This window comes from Falco peregrinus, chromosome Z, assembly GCF_023634155.1.
Source record: "Falco peregrinus isolate bFalPer1 chromosome Z, bFalPer1.pri, whole genome shotgun sequence".
NCBI lineage: Eukaryota > Metazoa > Chordata > Aves > Falconiformes > Falconidae > Falco > Falco peregrinus.
Genome location: NC_073739.1, coordinates 29,394,186 through 29,415,893, shown reverse-complemented (window position 1 = coordinate 29,415,893; position 21,708 = coordinate 29,394,186). Strand labels below are relative to the sequence as shown.

The 21,708-nt window shown below is 42.3% G+C and overlaps 1 protein-coding gene and 1 long non-coding RNA gene across 3 annotated transcripts in view; one reads left to right on the top strand and one right to left on the bottom strand.

The window, feature by feature from the left end:
• The window catches only part of SHB (SH2 domain containing adaptor protein B), an 82,169-nt gene that overhangs the window by 30,274 nt on the left and 30,187 nt on the right, over positions 1–21,708 (bottom strand). For both annotated transcript variants that reach the window (XM_027780293.2, XM_055791253.1), the window contains exons 3-4: positions 11,117–11,332; positions 1,853–2,021 (exon numbers count right to left, since the gene is read on the bottom strand). In XM_027780293.2, coding sequence (XP_027636094.2) covers positions 1,853–2,021; positions 11,117–11,332 — 385 coding nt within the window. The remainder of the gene's footprint in view (positions 1–1,852; positions 2,022–11,116; positions 11,333–21,708) is intronic.
• LOC129782761 (uncharacterized) lies at positions 1,625–11,102 on the top strand. The gene is made up of 3 exons (XR_008744828.1): positions 1,625–1,737; positions 8,758–8,843; positions 9,629–11,102. It is a non-coding gene; the product is annotated as an uncharacterized LOC129782761 (long non-coding RNA).

Below are 21,708 nucleotides of genomic sequence, written 5' to 3'. Positions count from 1 at the left end.
GAACGTGAGGCTGCACTTATCTCTCTGTAAAAAGCCTCATCTGCTTGGTCTTCCTGGTCAGGTGGCCTGTAGCAAACCCCCACTATAATGTCACTTGTCCCTGCCCTGCTTTTAATCTTGACCCATAAGCTCTCAGTCAGCTCCTCATCCAACCCCAGGTGGAGCTCCATGCACTCCAGATGGGCATGGACACAGAGGGTGACACCTGTCCTTGTCTCCCCTACCTCTGCTTCCTAAACGGCTTGTATCCTCCCATTCCAGTCATAAGAGTCATCCCACCATGCCTCCATGCTGCCAATAAGATTGTAGCCCTACAGGCATGCACATCTCTCAACTCTTCTTGTTTAACCCCCACTACATGCATTTGCATACAGCCATTTAAGTTTATGCACGCACACCCACACCCACCTCCTCTGAAGCTGACTTACTGGCTGGGGCAGCTGGAATTCCTTTGTGTTGCTCCTCAGGTACCTTCAATCCTTCTCAAAGCTCTCAGAATTTCCTGCTGGCACCAGCCTCAAGCTGGCAGGAGAGGGATGGACTGAGACTCCCCTCTACTGGCAACTTCAGTTTAAAGGCCTCTTCACCAGCTTGACAAGCCTATGACTGAAGATGCTCTTCCCCTTCTCCAACAGACAGGCCTCATCACCCTCCAGCAGATCAGCTTTCTCAAAGCGAGTCCCACTGTCTAAGTAGCCAAACCCTTGGCTGTAGCACCAGTCCTGTAACCATTTGTTCATTCACCAGACCTGACTGGCTCTTTTAAACCCCTTCCCTTTGACCAGGAAGACTGATGAAATAACTCCCTGCGCTCCCGAGTCCCTCATCACTGCTCCCAGGGCTCTGTCAGCCTCATACAAGTCTGGTACCCCTCAACTGCTCCTGGTGGGATCACTGATGCCCATGTGAAACAGCAGCAGTGGGTAATAGTGGACTGGATGAGGCTTGGCAGCTTCTGCGACACCCCTGACGCGCCCCTGCTCAGCAGCACAGCTCTGGAGAGTGCGTTGGGTCAGCAGGTGGGTGCCTCCGCACCTCAGAGGAGAGTTGCCCACTACTGTCACCCATCACCTGCCCGTGGCTGTGCTAGCTGTCACACGTGGAGCAGCCTGGGCCACCCGGCTCTGCTCCAGCGACTGCTGATGCAGCAGGTCTTTCCTCTTCAGCCTGCGGAGCGGTGAAGCGGTTCTGCCAGTGCACCTCGGGTTGCGGGGAAGCCCCTTCCTCCCGCGGCATTGCTGGCCCCCTCCCTCCCGCGCCTGCCGGTGGGCGAGTTTTCGGCGGTCTGGCCGCGGGCGGGGGGCCCGCTGCAGGCTGTGCTTGGCACCGGCCATCGCACTCCTCCTCGGCTCCCGGAGTTACGAGTCCTCTCCCCTTCCCACAGGCGATCCCCGCCCGGGCACGCCGCTCGCAGGCCGGCCCGGCCCTGCCCTGCGCCGGGGAAAGGCCCGGGCACGTCCCGCTGCCCGAGGCTGCGCCGCCGCCACCCCCGCGCCGCTCCCTTTGGGCAGAGGCAGCGGCCGCCGCCGGGATGCGCGGCGCAGACCCCCAGCCGCCGCCTCCGCTCCCGGCCAGCGCCCCCCGCCGGGCCCGGTTGCCCCCGAGGGCCGTCGCCGGCCCCGCCCGCCGCCGTGCGAGCTGCCGGCCGCGCTCCCCGGCTCAAGGAACCGCCGTGCGCTGCGCTCCCCGCTCCGCTGCGGAACGCGCCTGCGCTGCAGCTGAAGGCCGGGGCGACGGGTAAGCACCGAGACGGGGAAAGCTGAGGAGGGAGAGCTGGACTGCAGGGTCTGGGGCACTTGCTCCTGTAAGTGGGAAGGGAAAGAACTAGAGAGCCATTACCGTGCTTACTTACATCTGCTTTTCCAGTTGAACAGTTGGATCTATTCTCTCTCCCAGGATCCCGCAAAACTCTGGGCTGCCATGTTTGATGGGTTTAAAGCCTCCTCCAGGTGCTCTTAACTGCCTGCGCTGGTCATTTGAGGGAGGCGATGCTTGGCGTTTCTCACTTCCATTAAACTGGGCTGCAAGATACACAATAATTACCTCTCCAAGCAAGCTTAAAAAGAAACGAATTAGCTTTAGCACTTAAGAGAGGTTTCATGCTTCCCAGGGGCACCCGCTAGCATCAAGTAGTAGTAATTTATTTATTAAGATGTAGCGATTTATCTGCAAAGTTATATGTATCACGTAAAGGTGTTTCTAACTAGGCAAAATATGGTCCCTAAAACTTTTGCTTTTGCAGTAATAGATTGCATAGTCTTCTAAACCTTAGCAAAATAAGAACTAGTTATTGTAACATTTGATACTTTCCTCCCCAAAAGATGATACTGAAACAAGTAACAGTAACAGAGATGGGCTTTCAGTCACATGCCGTAATTTCAGTAACAAACAAGTGAGGAACATCAAGAATCCAGCTTGCCTCAGTTTATGTGTAATCATCCTAACAGTAATCCGGGTGCAAATCCAGACAGCTAACACACATCTATCCACATCAGAAACAGAGGCAAGCAGCAGTGAATTCAAAGTGTATCCACTTACACAATGCTGGCATAGCACTTTTGTCTTGAAACATTAGGGGTAGAAAACGAGGAAAAGGGAAAATGGCATTTGTTACTTTCTCACATTAACTACGTTATTCTAAGAAAAGCAATACAACTTATTTTGCAAAGCTGTAATTTCTTAAAGCACTGCAACATCTGTAGCAAAGCATCCTCATTCTACACCTACTACACTTACAGATTCTACATATCTATAATCTGAAAAAATTAAAGGACACAATATTGCCAGAAACAGTGAAAGGAGCTACCCACACAATATTCCTGACTCTCACTGCCTTCTTTGATGGTTTGCTTCTTCATCAAAAACTAACACTCACAGCTGCAGACGGATTACTGTTTTAAAATCATCTAGGGGGATACCAGGCAGAAAAAACTTCACTATGTCAGGAGGCAAACATCACAATGCGCACAAACACAGAGCACAATCAGCTCCTCTGTGAGTTTCAACAGCAGTATCAGAGAAAAATGCCACAAGGACAGTCAAAGGGACTCCCTACAACAGCATGTTGTAGATCTCATGCATTTAACCCCCCACTTCTAACACACAGACACTTAGGCACGTTGCTGTTAATATTGTTTTGAGGCAATGCTAAACAACAGAGAGACCTGTAATGTTTAAAAAGGTAATGCATACAGAACAGAGATGTGTTGGGTGTGGAAAATGTTTTGCAGTGTTGTTGGGTTTTTTTTTTGGAGGGGAGGGTTATTTTTATATGCTTTCTTCATGGGGCTTAGGACACTTCCAAATTCCCCCTCTACTCAAGGAAAGGAGGCACAAATTATTGTAAAACTGGGCAAATGTATTCAATCATATTCTGAAATATGTATGGCAGAAATATGCTGGTTATTTCTTAAAATGGAAACTTAGATTTAACCTCATTAATATTCAGGATATTATATATAATTATATTGTATTTCAGGATAATAAAAGCTGATTAGCATAACAAGGAGAAACATTGCATGTGTGTACTTGCCAGTGACTCATATGAACAGCACTTATTTCAACTGTAAGAAAAACACCTGGATGTAATTTTGATAAACAATTTTTTACTTTAAAAGAGAAAAAAATGTAAGTATCTATAATGAAAAACAAGAAAGAATTTGAAAAACAGAGAATGTCAGTTAAACATTACAAATATTTAACAGGACATGGCCTTGGGAGAAGGAATAGACACCATAAATAAATCAAGCTAGGAAGTAACAAGATAAGCTCAAGGAGAACCAAACGGTTAATGAGACCAAACAGCAAATTACTTGAACTATATGTGAACTCTCATAACTAGCATACTAAAAGTTCCACCCTCAAGCAAAGAAAGCCCCCTACTAACAAAGCCTCCTCCCCACAGAACATGTGAGGTGAAAAAAAAAAAAAGAATGCTTTACCTTTAAATGGAGACAGGGCTTGATAGAACCAATGACAATTGAGTGTGACTGAACATAAGTGTAAACAATTGTACACACTGTATAAAATGTTCTACCATGTGTTAAGAGGGGTGCTTGGTTTGTGGATTTGCCACCCAGCATCCATATCTGCGCAGATGTGCAATAAATAAATATTTTGACTCTGTGTGTGGATCAGCTTTTGCACACTGGGTCAAGAATGCAAATTTGAGATAACAATTTGGGAACTCTGAAAACTGGCAACCTTAACATCTGTTTCTGACCAAGTAACATCTGTCAGACACCAAAAATTCAGTTCACAAAACATATGAAACTCTGTTGTGATTGTAAACAGCAGTAGCTTCACAATACGATGGTTAGAAGTAGGATCTGTTGTCCAAAAATAGCACAAAATTTAATTTCAGATGCTTTTGAATGTTGCCTTTGCCTGAAAAGCTCTGAATTGTCTTTGGACTCCTGCCTTTCTGTTTGTTTGTTTGGTTGTTTTTTTTGTTTTTTGTTAAATTGGCAGGCAGAAACAGTCTGAAAGGGATATCCAGATAGATTGAACTGGTAAGTGTGATATCCAGTCAGGCACCAACCCACACATGCAATGTTGTTCCCAGGACTGAGTTTTGATTGCTGTAAGTCATATCTTAACTAAAGCTGTAGTGTATATATAGTGAAGGTTCAGAAGCTCTATTCCATGCAGCTGGGAGCATAAAGTTTTTTATTACTATGTTACCTGTGTTTACATAGCCATTACAGTTATGGATGTGATGATGCATACCTGACCCTTCCTCACTCTGTGTAACCTCTCTTCCTCTGCCCTGTAGCTGGTGCTATACCCAGCTTTAATTCCCCCAGGGTCCTATGCACCAGCTTTCTGTGCAACACCAGCTGCAGTCACAGACGTGACCAGGTTTGGCATCCTCCTTCAAGAAGTCTATGACCTGTGCTGAGAACCACTTCCTCTTCAGAACAGAGGCCCACTTATTTTTTTAAAGCAATACTAAGATCTCTACATGCATTTGCTTTACCCAAAGGTTTGCTATCTGCACATGACAGCCTGGAAAGGCTTGATTTCTCACACACTCACATGGGAGCTAGTGTCAGCCTGACATTCCCGAATGGGCTCTCCAGTGTTGCCATCTCCTTTTCCAGCCAGACTTAGGTATCAGAAACCTACTTTGTTCCTGTTACTTTGCCAATCTCAGCCCTTCTGGGCAAGCCAGTTTGCCCAGCTCCAGCAGCAGGCCTAACAAGACCTGCTTGCTTCCCATAAAAGCCATCAAAAATACATTTCAGCCTCCAATGAAACAAAACCAATTTTGTTTGTGAAAGAACTCAAGATGCAGACAGTCAAAATGGTGCACTTCAGCTCTGCTAGACAAGTCCCTGAGGAAGGCTAGGCACAGCTTGCTCCACAATGTCAGCATGACAGCAATCCCAGCCCTATGCTTAGGAGCCACAGTGCAGACACGTTCCCCTCAACCTGAGCAGACTTCATAGCTTGTGCACAATTTCAGTCTGGCACATCTCAGTTTCCAGGCTGGAGATAAACAGGGTTTATCCATGCTTCAGCAATGAATCTTAAAATCATGGCAGAGGAAAAAAACGTTTTCTCAAAAGATTTGCACAAGTAATTAACTTCATTATAATTCTAGTGTTGCTTGCCATTTTGGTTTGTTTACTAGGTCTAGCACCTGACAAATAAAAAATATTTGCTGCATAAGTCTCTTTGTGTCTGCAGATCACAAATGTTTGTTGTTCCCTTCAGATGAACTTCTCAAAATAGGAACATTTTAGCAGAGGGTCTTTTCAGGTTCACCACAACTCCAAGTAGTTGGGGGATGGTAGTTGTGGGTCTGTAAAGTGGGACTTGCCCATTGCTAGAATTTCTAATACCACTTAGACCAACATTGTGCTCTTAAGAGAAATCCACTTCAGCTAAGAACTAAAAATAAAGCTCACCTGGTCTAGCTACATTAGCTAGATACATTATGGAACCACAGTATACACTAAGTCAGAAAAACGCACACCTCAGCAGAAGGTTAATACTTCTCCACTGCAAACTTCCTACTGTTTCAAACTTAGAAGTTGGACCTCCTTCCTTATTTTAAACACTTAAAATTCCTGGGAGTTAGGTTAAGTATAGACACATCAGATGAGACAGCAGCTTGAATCTATGCTTGCAGCCAAACCTTACATACTAGTTTGTAACAAATAACCAGGTACCTAAGACATACTAAGTTACAATGAATGACAGATGCAATCACAAAATCTAATTTACCTCAAGAAAATATTTGCTCTCTTAGCATTTAAAAGAGAACTCTGCATGCTGAACCCATAAGGAATTCAAACATATCATAATACTTCTTTTTTAAACTTGTTTTTAGTCTATTACTTTTGTAAAGCAATATTTTAATTTAGTGTGCTGTCATAAGTACTAACTGTATAATGCCTAGAATAATATTTACACATAGGCAAATCATAAAACGTCATATTGGATGGATTGTGCTTTATTAATTTACAGTTACATACAGACAAACAAAACTACAGATGAAGAAAAAAATTAGATAAAACTAAGATTACAGTTTTTTAAATAATCACTCAAAAAACCCTGTAGCTATTTCAGAGTTTACCTGACAAAGAGCAAAAAAGTGGGAATGAAGATGATTACAGAGCTCCAAGTCTTGAGCTCCATAATGAGTTGTGCAAAAAAAGGTATGCAGTAGAAATGCAGCAAGGTAGCTTGCATATGCAGCTTTCTTCTCTGGATTCAATGAATTACAAATCAGCCATTTCATATCATATGCACGATACATGAAGAATAAGATCTAAGTTTTCCATATGCACTCATATGACTCCTAAGACAATAACTTCTAGGACTAATAATCCCATTTCTGTGGCTGCTGTATTATTAGTTCAGAAATCTGTAAAGTGTTACCTCACTGACCACGGACTGGTACTGGTCCCACAGCTTGTATCTCAGTGTTGCTGAACAATGAAGTTTCTGGTTTAGGTATTTTGCATACTTTGAAAGAAAAACTACTTCCGGGTAGCACATAATCACTAACCTTGTGTGGGAAGCTCACAATAACTCTGATATTACTCTTAGCTTTTGGAAAATTATCAAAACTACTATGTAAGGAAATACTCAACTCAGATTCCCTATGTTACACTAAGCCACAGAAATAAGCTGCAGAGAGATTAAAAGCCCTAAAGTATTCCACCTTTGAAGATCTAAGTGTCACCTGCTCAAGTATTTGTTTCTGCCTGCTCTTTTACGCAGTCCAAGGGCTTTACTTACCCTCTCACCTTCAAACAAAATATTCTTTGCTCAAAAGTAGCTCTAATCCGAAGCTGCCCAAGAACACAAGCAAGAATGGCTAAACACACCTCTGGCCAAGCAAACACTGGGCAGGTTAGCAAAAAAATAACTGGAAGTCTTTCAGCTAACACAGTCAGCAAGAATTAACTGTTTAGCTTCCTTGCAGGAGCTCTTCAACAGCAACCTGTAATCATTGTAGCCCAGACATTCCCATGGCATGTGGCCTAGCCCAGAGGGCTATAAGGATGGGGATGAGTGAGGAAGCACATCAACCTCCCTTGAGGGCAAAAATGCACCCACAGCTAATAGGAGAGAGTCTTGGGTGATAGAGAGCACGTGTTTGAAGGTGGGAGAAGTCCCAAAGAGATATAAGAAGGTAACAGAGTGGCAGCTGGCGTCAGGTAGAAGGATGAATGAGAAAATCTAGACATAGAAGCAGTTCTGTAGGACAAAAGAAGGGGAAAAAGTAGACTACATAAGAAGGACAGATGGGCAAGAAACAGACATGGTGGCAGGGGGGAAACAGTGGAAACCCCTCCAGAATGGAGAATAGAGAAACTCCCTGGAAAAAACGCAGAAGGCAGCCTAAGACCCACTGCGTTCTGCTCTGCGGAGCCCCTGCATGTGCTGCGGGTAGCTTGTGGATCCTTGCGGGTAGCCAATACCCTACTACAACAGATTTGCTGTGGACCACACTGCTGTGTAGTAAGCCTCACCGGTCACAAGATGGAGGCTGCACATAGGCTGTAGGGAAAGGTAACACTACTGCCACCACAGGGACACATTAAAAGACATGAAATACGTACTGAACTGGGGCAGACATCAATGCCATAGCACAAAGCCAAAGCAGAAGGCTTTACACACGTGCCAGACTGATATTCAGCACCTGCAAAACAGCCATTGTGGCACTGGAAAACTAGTGATAGATGTCTCCATTAATTAGCCTATCTTGACATGCAATAGATATCCCAAACCATAGCCAGGATCTCACAGCCAGGCAATCTCCCAGCACAAGTCTTCCAAACTTTTTAATTGGTCCAGCAAAAGGGATGAGTCAGCTTAGGCAAGCCTGAATCAAAGCCTGTTTCCATGAGGCAGAGCTCAGCAACAGAACTGTTTATCCTGCTAGAAACCACACAAGCAGGTTAGACTTTTGTGTTGGAGTTCATGCTCTTTAGGGAAATAAACTATTTTACCTGCACAACATCCAGCAGAACTGGATCCTGGTTTAGATCCAGCCTCAAAAGAACTATCAGCATACGCTTAATGGAAAAGTGACTAAGCCTGGAAGTCTGCAAGATTGTTAACAGCTCACATGCCAGAGCAAATCATAATCATAGGAAGTAGAAATCAGTTTTCTCTAACCTCCTCTTCTGTTCCATAAGAGCCCAACAAGAGGAAAGGGGATGCTGAGCAAGAAGGGTTTTTTTAAGCAGCTATTTCAGGTTTATCCATGTGTCTTTTGCTCCCACTCACATTTCACAGGATGGATACTGCAGACATCAGCTTGACTTGGAAACAAACTCAAATCAACTACAACCTGAAGATATAAGAACGAGTGAAACACAGAGGTAATATCACTCTCACAACACATTGCCACTGCTCTCACTGTGCTAGAAAATAAACACATTTAGTTTGCCCATGTCCACCTACCTATTAGGTGATCAGGTCAGAAACACCCAAGAAGGGTATTGTCACAACAAACTCTGTTTACAGAACAGTAGCCCTGCATAGCTGTGGAGAGAAGTCACTTCTTATTTCTGTAATGTGGCAATATCATGGCACACAGAATTGCAAAATCAGAATAATTCAGGTGGAAATGGGCGGTGGGAGGTGTCTATGTGATCAGATCAGATTGCTCAGAACTTTATCCAGTCATCCCTTTACACAGGATGAAAAAAAATAATCTAAAGATGGATGTCATAGCACCATCAAAGGTAGCTGGCTGCAACAAGGCTTTTACCATCCCATGCCAGGTTAACTTCAATACATAGTTCCCACACCTTGCCCCGGCACAGCCACCAATCCCCCACAAGTTTTCAAAAGTTTATCTACTATCCATGCTGTTTCTTCAGCCTCTTCAGGCCAGTCCACCCTGCTTCTTGCCTCTGCTGCGTCCCTTCCATGTCTCTCCTACATCTCGGGCACTCTCTTTCCTCCCTCTGCTTCTTCCAGGTCTCTCTTCATTTCAAGCTCCTCTTCATACGGTCCTTAAAGCTATTTAACTACTCAGCAGGAACCAGATACAGCTGTACACTATCCATGTCAGCCAACACACCGCCCCTAAAGCAAGCCTACAGCTGTATATTATCAATGTTAATTAACCCACCTTCATTCCTCTACAATTCTTCTACAGATGGACACTGCAAGAGCCCCCGGACAGTTGGTTCCAATGCATAACTATCCTTGCAGAGGAAAAAAGTTTTCCCCAGACCAAGACAGAACCACTCCTGATTTAACTTATATCTCATCTTCCCATCACATACCTGCTCATTTGTGAAGAACCTGGCTCCACCATCTTGAAGATCTCATAGGCAATGGAAACTTGCTATTACATCACTCTAAAGCTTTCTAGCTTTCTCTTCTCCAGGCTAAGCAAGCCCAGTTCTCTCAGTTGTCTCCTCAGCAGTCATTCCTGCAGTTTCCTGTCATTTTGATGACACTCTGCTGACTTCAGTGTTTATCAACTTGCATCAGAATACTGGACACAGCATTACACATGTTGTCCAACATATGTAAAGTAAGGAGGAACAGTCACTCTGCTTGATCTACTGGCTATGCTCCTATTCACACAGGCAAGGATGTCGCTAGCCTTCATCAGTGCTGGGCAATGCTGCTAGCCACATTTAGTCCATTTTCCCCTTAAGCCCCTTCCATCAAAGCTGTAACCCAGTAAGCCAACCAGTCCTTGGTCCATATCATTGCATGGGGTTTGATCTTGTCCTGGTTGGATTTTGTCAGCTTCTTGTGAGCCCATTTCTCCAGCCTGTTCAGGTGTCTCTGAATGGCAGCTCTGCACTGCCCACCAGCTCCCTCACCCATCTGCCCCCTGCCACTTGATATCATTCCAGACTTCACAAGGTGCATTTCCTCTCCTCCTTCTCTGCCTTACTGATAAGGATGCTGAACAGCAAGGGTTCAAGAACAAATCCCCTGAGAAATCACACACAGTTCCCCCTTCAGAATCACAGCCTGACTGAATGAAGCCCTGCTCAGCCATTTCCACAAAGCAACAGAAAGGAATAAAAAGAGTGGTGTAACCAACACCAAGCACAGACATTCAGGGACAGAAAAGAGTTTGTGTCGAATCTCCCTGACTGACAGGTTCTGATGTGGGCGAACTTCAGCAGTTCAAAAGGATTAATCCAAGAACAAGTTCTACATATCCATAGAAATGTGTTCAATTATAATGCAAATACTCCACTCATTACCGAGTAGAAGCATGTTACTTCATGCATGTTACATAGACACTTTTTGTCCTTCACCTGTAAGAATTGCCCCACAATTTAAGGACCTTGCAATGCAACACCCTTATCATAAAGCCACTCAACACAGCCTACATCTCATACATTAAAATGGGGGGTAGAGGCAAGGAGTGGGAAGAAGATAAGTTTTGCTAACATGAACTCAGTGCTCAGATGGGTGACAACAGGTCAGCTGAAGCACCAAAAAAATTCCCCATTTCTGCAGGAGGCAAAGTTTTGAGACTACCCACATTTGCTTTTCAGAGATTTATCAACCCCACACATACCCCAAAGAGCTGAAACACTTGAGTTCTCCTAAAGGCAAGTACATATACTATGCTGTGAGAGAGAATTTCCTGATTGGGATCTAGGAATCGTACCTGCTAGAGCTGGGATGGTGACTTTGTTCCACTCCCATGGCTGATCATACTCATCTGCAGGCCTGTCATCATCCTGTGGCAATTTGCTTTCTCGTAAATGGTGACTCACCACGCTTTCAGAATCAGATTCCACAGCACTGCCTTCTGGTTCGTAGGGTATGTCATAAAGCTGCATGTTTTTCTGATGGGACTTCACGCCTTCCTGCTTCGCAAACTCTGTTGGCAAGAAAGAAAATTGCTTCAGTATCACTACTAACCATGCCTTATCATTATAGTCAATAGTTTTAGAGCAGTCAGCTTCCAACCATTCCTTAATAGACACATAATTATGCAGATGGCAAGCTTGTACAAGACTTCTAAATTCTACCTCTACATTTGGTAATTGACTAGAAGCAAAAGTTTGCTCCAGCTGACAACCACAGTGCAACCTCATGCCTCCACCAACATTCCCCATCTTGTGCTGAGCCAGACTACAGGAAACACACAATCCCTGTCAGCCTGTATAAAGCACACTTACAAGTAACTGCACATAAATCCCCAAGAATGCTGAAACTTGTGCATGCAGTTAACTCTTAAAGAGGAGCTCATTCAGAAGTGCAATCTGAAGATACAAAGATCACAAAAAATATATATCCTACAGTATAATTACATATGCTGATAAAAAAATTATCTGGAGTTACCTCTACAGAATATCAGTAGAAAATGAGCTACAACTACAGAAAGAACACCAAATAAAAGCATTGGCAACTAAAGCTTAGCTCACATTCTACTAAGGAAAATTTTCTTTAACTTAACACTGAACTTACCAAACAATAACTATGTTGAAGCTTCACAGAAAGAAACAGTGTACTGCTCTCCTGAATACAGCAAACCAAAACCTAGGCTTTGTTAGAAGAAAGACAGCTAGCAAATCAGGAGCAAGCTGCCTTCACCCTTGGCACCAGTGAGGCACCCTCCCAGTAGGTGGGTCCTACTGTGTCCAGTCTGCATGCTCTCTGCCAAGGAATGTGCAAGGAGTGAGCTAGTTCGTAAAATGAGAAAGGAGACAGTGCAGAGCTACCAAGATAGCAGGCTCCTTGGGCCTATGGTTTTAGTTAGTCTGATGAGGGAAAGACCAAGGGGGGTGTAATAGCAGCTCCCAGCTGCCTGAAGAGGGGTCAGAGTGAAACGCTTCTTGGGCAGTGTCAGAAGGTGCAATAAAAAGAAAGACATAAGAGGTAGCTTGAGACATCCAAGTGCGACGCTGGGGGAAAATTTTTCCATGATGTGTAGTGCAGCCCTACAATAGGTCACCAGATAGGTTGTGGGATAGGGCTCCATTCTTCAGAGTTTGAAGAGCCTTGGCTGATAAAGCCAGGGTCGCTCCATTTACTGATACCAAAGTGGATGGAGTGGGTGATAGATCAGATAGCTGTGTTGCCATTCAGGAGAACCTGGAGATGCTGGAAAATTGCAGACTAACTGGCTGGAAAGCAACTCAGCAGAGAAGGACTCTGGGGTCCTGATCAACAGCAAGTTGAACATGAGTCAGCATTGCACCCTCACGGTAAAGAGGGCCAATACTAACCTGGACTGCATTAGGAGGAGTATTGAAAGCAGGTCAAGGGAGGTGGTTCTTCCCCTGTACTCAGCACTGGTGAGGCCACATCTGGACTGCTAGGTCCATGTCTTACCTCCCCAGCACAAGACACACATAGATGTACTGGAGAAAGTCCAGCAAAGGGGCATGAAGCTGATAATGGGACTGGAGCATTTTTCAGATGAGAAGAAGCTGAGAGAGCTGGGACTGGTCAACCTGGAGAAGATAAGTATCAGGGGGAACCTTATTCCAGCATATAAATACCTGATGGAAGAGACTGAAGATGGAGCCAGACTTTTCTTGGTAGTGCCCAGTGACAGGACAAGAGGCAATAGGCACAAATCAAAACACATGAAATTCTATCTGAACACAAGAAAACACATTTTTACTGTGATAATGGTCAAACATTGAAACAGCTTGCCCAGAAAGGCTGTGAAGTCTCCATCTGCAGAGATACTCAAGACCTGACTGGACACAGTCATGGGCAAACTGTTCTAGTTCACCCTGCTTGCTTGAACAGGGTTTTTTATTACATGATATCAAGAGGTCCTTCCTAACCTCAGCCATTCAGTGATTATCTTGACCACCACAAGGACAAAATTTCATTAACTGTAGCAAATTGAGAAGTTACTTAAAATAAACAAAAAACCCCAACCAAAAAATCTTGGGGATAAGGGAGAGAACTTCTTAACCTACAAATGAAGTAAAGATTTAAAGCAGTTCCCTCCATCATTATAAGAAAAGTGATTAATCAATTCATCTATCAGCAAGAACATTATACTGAAGTAATTGCTCAAAACTATTTCAAAAGTACTATGAAATGTCTACAGTGTGACTGTGTCCTTATTGTTTGGAAAAAAAATTGTGTTTATATACTACAAATACAGTAAACTTGAAGAAACATACACCAAAACCAACGATGTAAATACAAACAAGGTAGGTCACAACAATTCTTAGTTATGAATGATAATCACTTTACTACTTTTCTATACAAGCAAAGCAAAACCTAGAAAAGGATATCTTAAAGGGCAGCTTATTTGAAAAAAGTGTTTAAACCTTTCCAATTAAAACACAGACTCCGTCAGCTACCTTTTGAAAAGGATTTTGCTTAAGGAAAGATGCTGTATTGAGAAAAACTTGTATTAGAAAGACTACACAGCTGGTAGTCTTTCTCCTGGATCAAAAAGATAAACAGCTTATTCCTCCTAAAGTCAGAAATATGGTCTGTCTTTCAGTACTGTAAAGCCAGCCATTACTATACCAGGAAGCGTGCATTTCTGATGAACAGAAGCCATGATTTTACCAAATCAAAGACTTAAAAAAACCCTACAAAAACCCAACCAAAAAACTAAAAAAAAAAAGCCCAACCAAAACAACCCACCACCCAGAAAAAAAGCACAAAACCACAAGCCCAAAATACACATACCAAATCAAACAATTCCTTTTAAGTGCCAAACACGGCTACACCGCTGGCTTCTGGTGTGCCATTATATTTCTATACAGGTATCCATGATAATTTTTTTTTTTTTTTTTTTTTACTTACTGTACCAGAGCATCAGACCACACTGGAAAGATTACCTGTAAATAGAAGGTGGCATGCTACAGATATATGGTTCATGCTCACAGATGACAACTAGAAAAATTACAAATATTTGATCCTAAAGCAGAACAGTTTCTCTAGGAAAAACTAAAACCAAGGGAGAGTGCAGAAATGAAAGAAGAAGAATATATATACATGCATACATAAAAATATATGCCTGTATACACATACACACATGCTTATGTGCAGCCTCTTTTATAAAGATTCCTACAAATTTGCTTGGGAGTCCATCTTTTAATTAATATATTGAAAGAGTATTCATAAAGAAAAGTAATTTTACTAAAAGTTAAATGAGAAGCAGTTCCTTTCAGTAACAGACAGCAAAGTTGAATCTGTAACACAAGAAGTATTAGCATTATACACACCGATAGCTCAGTGCAGACTTGATATTTAAGAATTAAGTAGTTGAAGACAATAGAACATTTGTGATTAAGCATTTGTCATGGCTGTCACGCAATCTCTAATAATGACAGCTTTAAGTGCCAAAATAGTTACTGGAATGACCAGGAAGTCCAAAACTGTGCTAATTTCACTTTTTTTGTCTGTTTTTTTTCAGGAACGCTAATTTTGTCCTTTGAACTTTTAGTGCTGATAAAGAAAATTACATTTTTATAGAATTACGCTCTTTGAGATAATTGGCTACTAGAAGAAGAAACAACTGAAGTTTTGAAAGAACTTATTTCACTAGCAGGCTGGAAGACCCCCACAAATTATTCTTATCCTTGCAAGTTAGCAGTTATCACAGAATTAGACTCCAGGAGTCTGGACTCCTGTGTAAATTAATCTGATCAGCAAAGTACAGAAACTGAAACATCTGGGAACACAAGATGATGAGATTATAAGACTGAACTTGATTGTTCAGTGAACAATTCCGACAAACAGTCACATATGGAACAAAGCTCCACTGCACAAGTAGATAAGCTCATGGTAATCTTTCCAGCAGCCACACTAGACCTCTTCATAGTCTTAAATTCAAGAGTATTACTCATAGATGCACCATTTTCCTGAGGTGAGTTTGGAAAGAATTAGGGGAAATATCAAACAAACAGAACAGCTACAAAGCCAACAAAAGGAAACTTTGAGGACAGTACTACTTGTTTACAGAATGCAATAGGTAGGCTTGTACATTTTTCTTTCCTAGAGGATGCAACAGACAACAAAACAACCAGTTTCTTCTACAGTGTACAGATGCCAATAGATATTTCCTTCACTTCATACTAAACCATACAGTAACAAGAGGTCAAACAACGTAGTTGCACTCTTTAAATAGAAGTTATGATAACATAAAAAACACTCTGTTCTCCCAAATCAAGCACAATTGTAAGTATCACCAGGCAGTAATAAACTCAACATGATTTTACAGCCCCTTTGCAACATTTCTTTGAATGAAATGTGATAAAAACAAAATGTAGGAGTCCTGCAACAGTTGTGTAAAGAATGTGAGATGCAGAAAGACTCCATGAAGTAAAGCATTTGTAAGAAAGCTTTTGTTTTCCTGTGTGGTGAAAAACAATGAGCTTGAACTAAAGACTCTGTTGGGCTGGCTGGGAAGTAAAGCCAGCTTCCTGTATCATAGTAGCAACATATCTTGCTTGCCTACATCTAATACGCAGAAAGATTCTTAGCCTGCAAGAGACAAAGCATGAAGTTATATAAATCCCCCAACTTTTTTTCCAGCCTCTACTGTTCTACTGGCAAAGCTTCTAAATATTTTACATGCAAAGACTTCACAGCATCAGTGGCAACACAGGCATATAAGCTTCCTTACTGTCATACTGACAGTAAACAGTAATTTATGCATGCCCCACTGAAAAATAGAGATATTTATAAAGTAATTAGGTACAGACACATTAACTTACAGACTAATCAACTGCAGTACAATAAAGCTGGTTTTGACTTACGAGTAAGTCACATTCCAAGGTGTACTGACCCACACATTCCAGGTGTTACTCTGATAAAACAGACCCATCTCCACTCCAGCTACAGATTTCACGCCTGGTGGAGGATTTCCTGCCATCTCAGGTGCCTTCTCCACCACCAAAGACCTATCCTGGTGAGCTAAATCTAACTATGAAGGTAACATGCTGAAAACAGTATTGTATTGCCATGTAAAGCCAGCTTTTGAAAAGCTAGCATTGAAACTGACTTTCAAGCAAAGTACAAGGGCTATCAAAACCCTTTGTACCTGACAAGCCTAAAAGCAGAACTTGGGACAGATGACAGAATTCTACTGCTGGGACTTTATGCAGAACATTTAGTTGCACCCATCTGCATTCAACAGTACAGAGCTCAACGCAGATTTTAAACTGGTCATACTGGCAGATAAAGCTTCACCCTGTTTCCTAAAGCATGGGACAAAACACTTGGCAATACCCTTAACCTCAACAAATGGCTGCTAATAGAAGCCCTTGAATGAAAGTATGATGGTTTTTCAAGGTCATTTGTGCATGCACTTAACTTTGTTCAGATACATAGCTACTCGAAGGAAGTCCAGCAGATTGTTCCTTCGTTTATTTAACACACCAACATGTATACACTGTGTTGGAAAGGAGTTGTACAGAGCACACCTGTCAGCTTTAAGAATTTCTGCCTCCCCATCTCTGGATTCAGAGCACAGGCCTCCTCCAGATGGTTGCTTCACTTATGCCCTCTTCTCAGGAGTCAGCATTTAAACAGCTTCAGTCCTAGTGACCTGGATTTAGTTTCCTGCTAACCACATAAAAAATGCAACTTCCTGTCAACTACATGACATACAAGACTATAACCAACCTGGAGTGAATACCACTATGATATTATTCTTACCTAGTATGTTCACATCACTGATGCCTACTAGATAATTCCAGCTGCCTAGATCTTAGCAGTCTTAAATCGAAGCACCTTTATCTGGAAATCACAGGTCTTTGTGATGTTGAGTTTAAGGCACACAAATTAAACTTTCAAACTTCCAGATCTTTCGAATGATAACTAAAGCAAGCAAGAAAACAACGATCCTGTGCTAGAGTCCACTGGTTGCATCTTGTTCTGTATAACCAAAATGCCCCACAGGGAGAGTGGGTGTTTCATCAGTTAGGGAATAGGCTAACCTGTCTTCAACTAGGATAGTCAGAGCAGAGTTATGAGAAGCACAATTTTTGAAATGTGGATTTAAACATTTTATATTAAAAAGCCTCAGAATGGCAGTCCACAAAGTGTTTGGAGGACCTGCTGCAGCACATTGGCTTTCTATAGATAAGCCCACATAACTAGAAGAGCACCATACAGAGAGAGAGAGAAAGAGAAGAAAAAAAATAAAAAAGATACCTGAGAACATAATCAAAGAACAAGCTTGTTTGTGGACAACAGTCACTTGTATTCCTTGTATTTTGACCTGTCACTGAAAACCTGAAGTTATCAGTGGGAGTAGAAAGAAACTTGGAAAGCCTCCAGCTCACGTTGAGAGGTACTGGTGAATACCTGGTGCATCTCCCCAGACATTATCCTGCCAGCCTGGTCATCTATAGCAGATGAAGGACACATCAGAGCCAGGTCTGAACACAGAAAGCCAAGTCTCACCTGGAGTTCTTTCACTTTATCAAAGAACAGGTCTTGCTGAATGGGCCCAAACCTCTACTCTCCACATGCTCTGCTCTTGAGGTTTCCGATGGAAAGCCACTGAACCAAGCATGTAACTGCATTAAAGGGCAGTGAGCTGTTTGCACCAGGTGTACAGGTAAGCTGCGCATCAACCAATAACTTGCCAGTTTGCCAATGGTACAAGACAGGTGCTAAAGCAGAGATCACAGGAACATTTGCTCCCACTGAATCCATTTCCTCCCCCTCTCCATAAACAGGTCAGAAATACTTAGCCAGCTGCTTACTTATTCCAAGCGTCCAACCCATGTTTCTTTTCACACTCATCTTGGCTAGATAATCTGAAAACATTTAAGAACTCATGCTGTAGAATTCTCATTGCACTAGTGCGAAGTCTATTCATCACAGAAGCTAAGTTTTACCTCTGCTCAAATTTTGCCTCAGGCCATCAGAAGTCAAACTGCTTCCTGCTCTGCTTCCAGGTCTAGCTGAATACCTCTAACTGCTGGGACACAAGAGAACACCAGTAACATTCGAATAGCAGGGGAGGCTGTTTTACTTTGAGACTGCAGCAACTGCTTCCCAATGCTCATGATTCCAGATTTTGCTGCAGGAAAAGTTGGACATGGGAAGACCTCTCCTCATTTTTCTTTCTGAACAGAAGCCAAGTGGCTCAGAAGTGAGACAGTTTCCAGGAACGAACAACAGACATTTGCTCCGTTGCCTTGTTGTGAGAGCTTGGCATAACCTATTGACGTGAAAAGCAATGTCTTGAAACAGACTGCATCATGACAGAAATCCTACTGAAATCCAAGTATGACTCACTACCCCAGAAAGAAGCATTCAAAGTGATTTTACATTCCAACAATCCTGATACAGAAAGCCTATTAAGCCAGACAGAACAAGGGCATGGGGGGAGAAGGCCCTTTACAATAAGTATCAGTAGGTCAGCAACAAAAAAACCTTAACACAGAAGGTATGTACTGAAATGAAACAAACAAGCAAACATACCCTGCCCAAGACAACAGGAAATACATGTTTTCCTTCAGGGGTGGGGAGGGGCAGGGAAGAGGAGCGGTGAGTGTTGGTGGAGTCAAGGGGGGCTGATAAAGAAAAACTAAAATAGAACTCATGGGAAAAAACCCTAAATGCTGGTGGATTGGAAGAATAGTAGTATTGCTTCCAAAGGACATGAAAACTGTCCTTGGAGATGTATTTCTTTTATGGCAGATAAATATATATAACAAATAAATAATAATAATAATAAAAATATTCTTCAGTTTCCTGAAGGCAGAAGTTTATTTTACAAAGCCTTCCCCCTCCACACCTAACTTTCTGTTAAATAAGCAGTGACTGAACATTATAAATGCCATCTTAAAATTCATAATGTCTACAGACTTTACTCCTTGAATGGTGCTTTGATGCTGCTTAGCTACTTACTCCTTACACACTTCTCAGAAAGATAGAGGATTAGGAATGTTCTTTTTAGGGGAGGGGGAAAAGTATGAAAAACACCTCCACAAGATTCTGTGCATTTACTGCTGCTTGGCCAATAGCTGACTCCAGATGTTGCTATAGCCAGCTGCATCATAATACTATACCTATGGTTTGCTTGTAGATTTTCTTGACTTTTCTGATCAGAAACACTGACCTTTGGGATTCAAGGATCATTGTTCCATGGACTAAATGGAACAATACAAGTAGCAACAATGCAAATCAGAGATTTTGGCTCATTCAAAATCTGTGATTCTCATTCCATACTCTGAAGCTTCTGAGCTGTGTAGAAGAGGATTCATTCCTTGTGGTAAGTGGGAATAGAAGCCCTCTTGAAAACAGAGTGCAACGCAAGTAATTTCATGTACACCTGTTATCACAATGGTTCTCACAACCCCATGACACAGTGTCCCAAAAAATTTGTTCTATGATTAGCATGAACAGAATCTATTCTCTTTGAAAGGCATTTTACCACTAAAGTGGTGGCTGTTTTAAACAAGCTAACACTCTCTAGTGTCAGGAAAAAAGAAGCTTGCAGCAAACATGAGTGCTATTTCCTGGAGTTAGATCTGTTTTGCTACTCATGGTTGCTACTGATGTTCACAATGCCCTTGCCAGCTCTCTTCAGGCACACAATCTCACCCTTTCATGGGAATCACCTGGAGAAGGGAAAGGAGTAGAAGAAGAATCCATTCATAATGTAAATGCCATCCAACACGTACACAGAAATAAGACCTTTTCTTGAATCTCGTCTGTTTGTGTCTCTGCTTCCTGAAAGTTTAGTCAAAAGCACTGAATGAGATAAGTACCTATCAAAAAGATTTTTAGTGAGTAGAGGTATTTATCTATATTTCGTTTAAGATTATATTGGAATGGATATCTAGATGTGAGGAAAAGTGTGTTTATTAAAACCAAGACAAAATATGTAACTATTTCGCTGATAGCTGGAGGTTTAAGTTCAATGAAAACTAGAAAGGAGTTATGTCCTCTGCATATAATTAACTTTGAACATTGTCTTATTTGGGATGGGGGAGGGGGCAGAGAAGAAGAGGAAGTGGATAGAGGCCTCCCTCCAGACTTAATTGTCCTGTGATACATAGCAGGGAAGAAGTTGCCTACAGGAATAACATACACGGTAGACTGAGGCAGTAGACTCACATAGCCAGAAGAGCTGCCATATCTGATTTAACAAAGCCACATGAGATGTCCTCTTAGCCTGATGAGATAGGCTTGTATCCCTTTTAGCCACCTGATAGCATTCCCCATAGAGTACAAGGCAGGGAGAAGGACTGTTGCTTAAAAGCTCCTAGGATAGATTTCTTCAATAGTCATGATGGCTACATGGTGAAAAGCAACACTGAAATGTGGACTGTATACGTGTTTCTAGAGAAACATCTAGCCTGTGAATGATTGTGTCACTATGATTAAAAAACAGAATAAAACTGAGAGCTCAAAACATAGCCTGAAGCTTCCTTGATGACTAATATCCATTATTTTATCTTTGTTAGTAATTTTTCAGGAAAACACCATAAAAACAAAGAAAGTCAAGGTTTTGGAAGTAGTATCTGCATTATCTACAAGAGAACTTTCCTTCCGACCAGGATTCCAGCAAGAGCAGACACTATCAGCAATCTGTTTCCTCTTTTGGCAGGACTTAAAAGCCACACAACATCTGCATATCAAACCACCTGTTTTTTTCCTGTTCACTGCAAGGAGCAGCCACAGGGATTATTTACCACAAAGATCATTTGCAATTTTGCAAATAGCAAGTTGCAGCCATAGTGATTATTTGCAATTTTTCTCACTTTGACTTACTTTCCCAAGAAAAGTGTCCTGGTTGCAATCTTTCTGTTCTGTTACTCAAGTTGAGCTAGTGGTACAATCTAGGAACTCTGATCAGTACCTAAAGCACCTAATGAAGAAGAACCACCATCTGTTGGACATGAAAGCCTTCAGATACAACTCCAAATATTAGAATGGGAGATACAGTAAGCTCAAATTGAGCACAGTCCTGCACATGCACTTGCTATATGCAAGGATTATTAATGTAGACATTAAAGATGGTCTACTTTTGCTGTTCAGCTCTGGAGACAAAATGGTTTAATTTAGAATTCCGCCTCCACATGAGTAGACCAAGAAAGCTGCTCAGTTGTCATCACATCCAGCCACAGATTTTTGTTTTTCACAATCCAAGGCCTCGCTTGCAGAAAAAGACAGCTAACTTGCTAGCACAGAAAAAGTGACAGGGTTATGGACATTCAAATTACCAGGAAAATGAAAATCATCCCCTTTGCCCTATAATCCCTTTACTCGAGTTAGCTCAGCACTTGATCAACAGAAGGAACAACC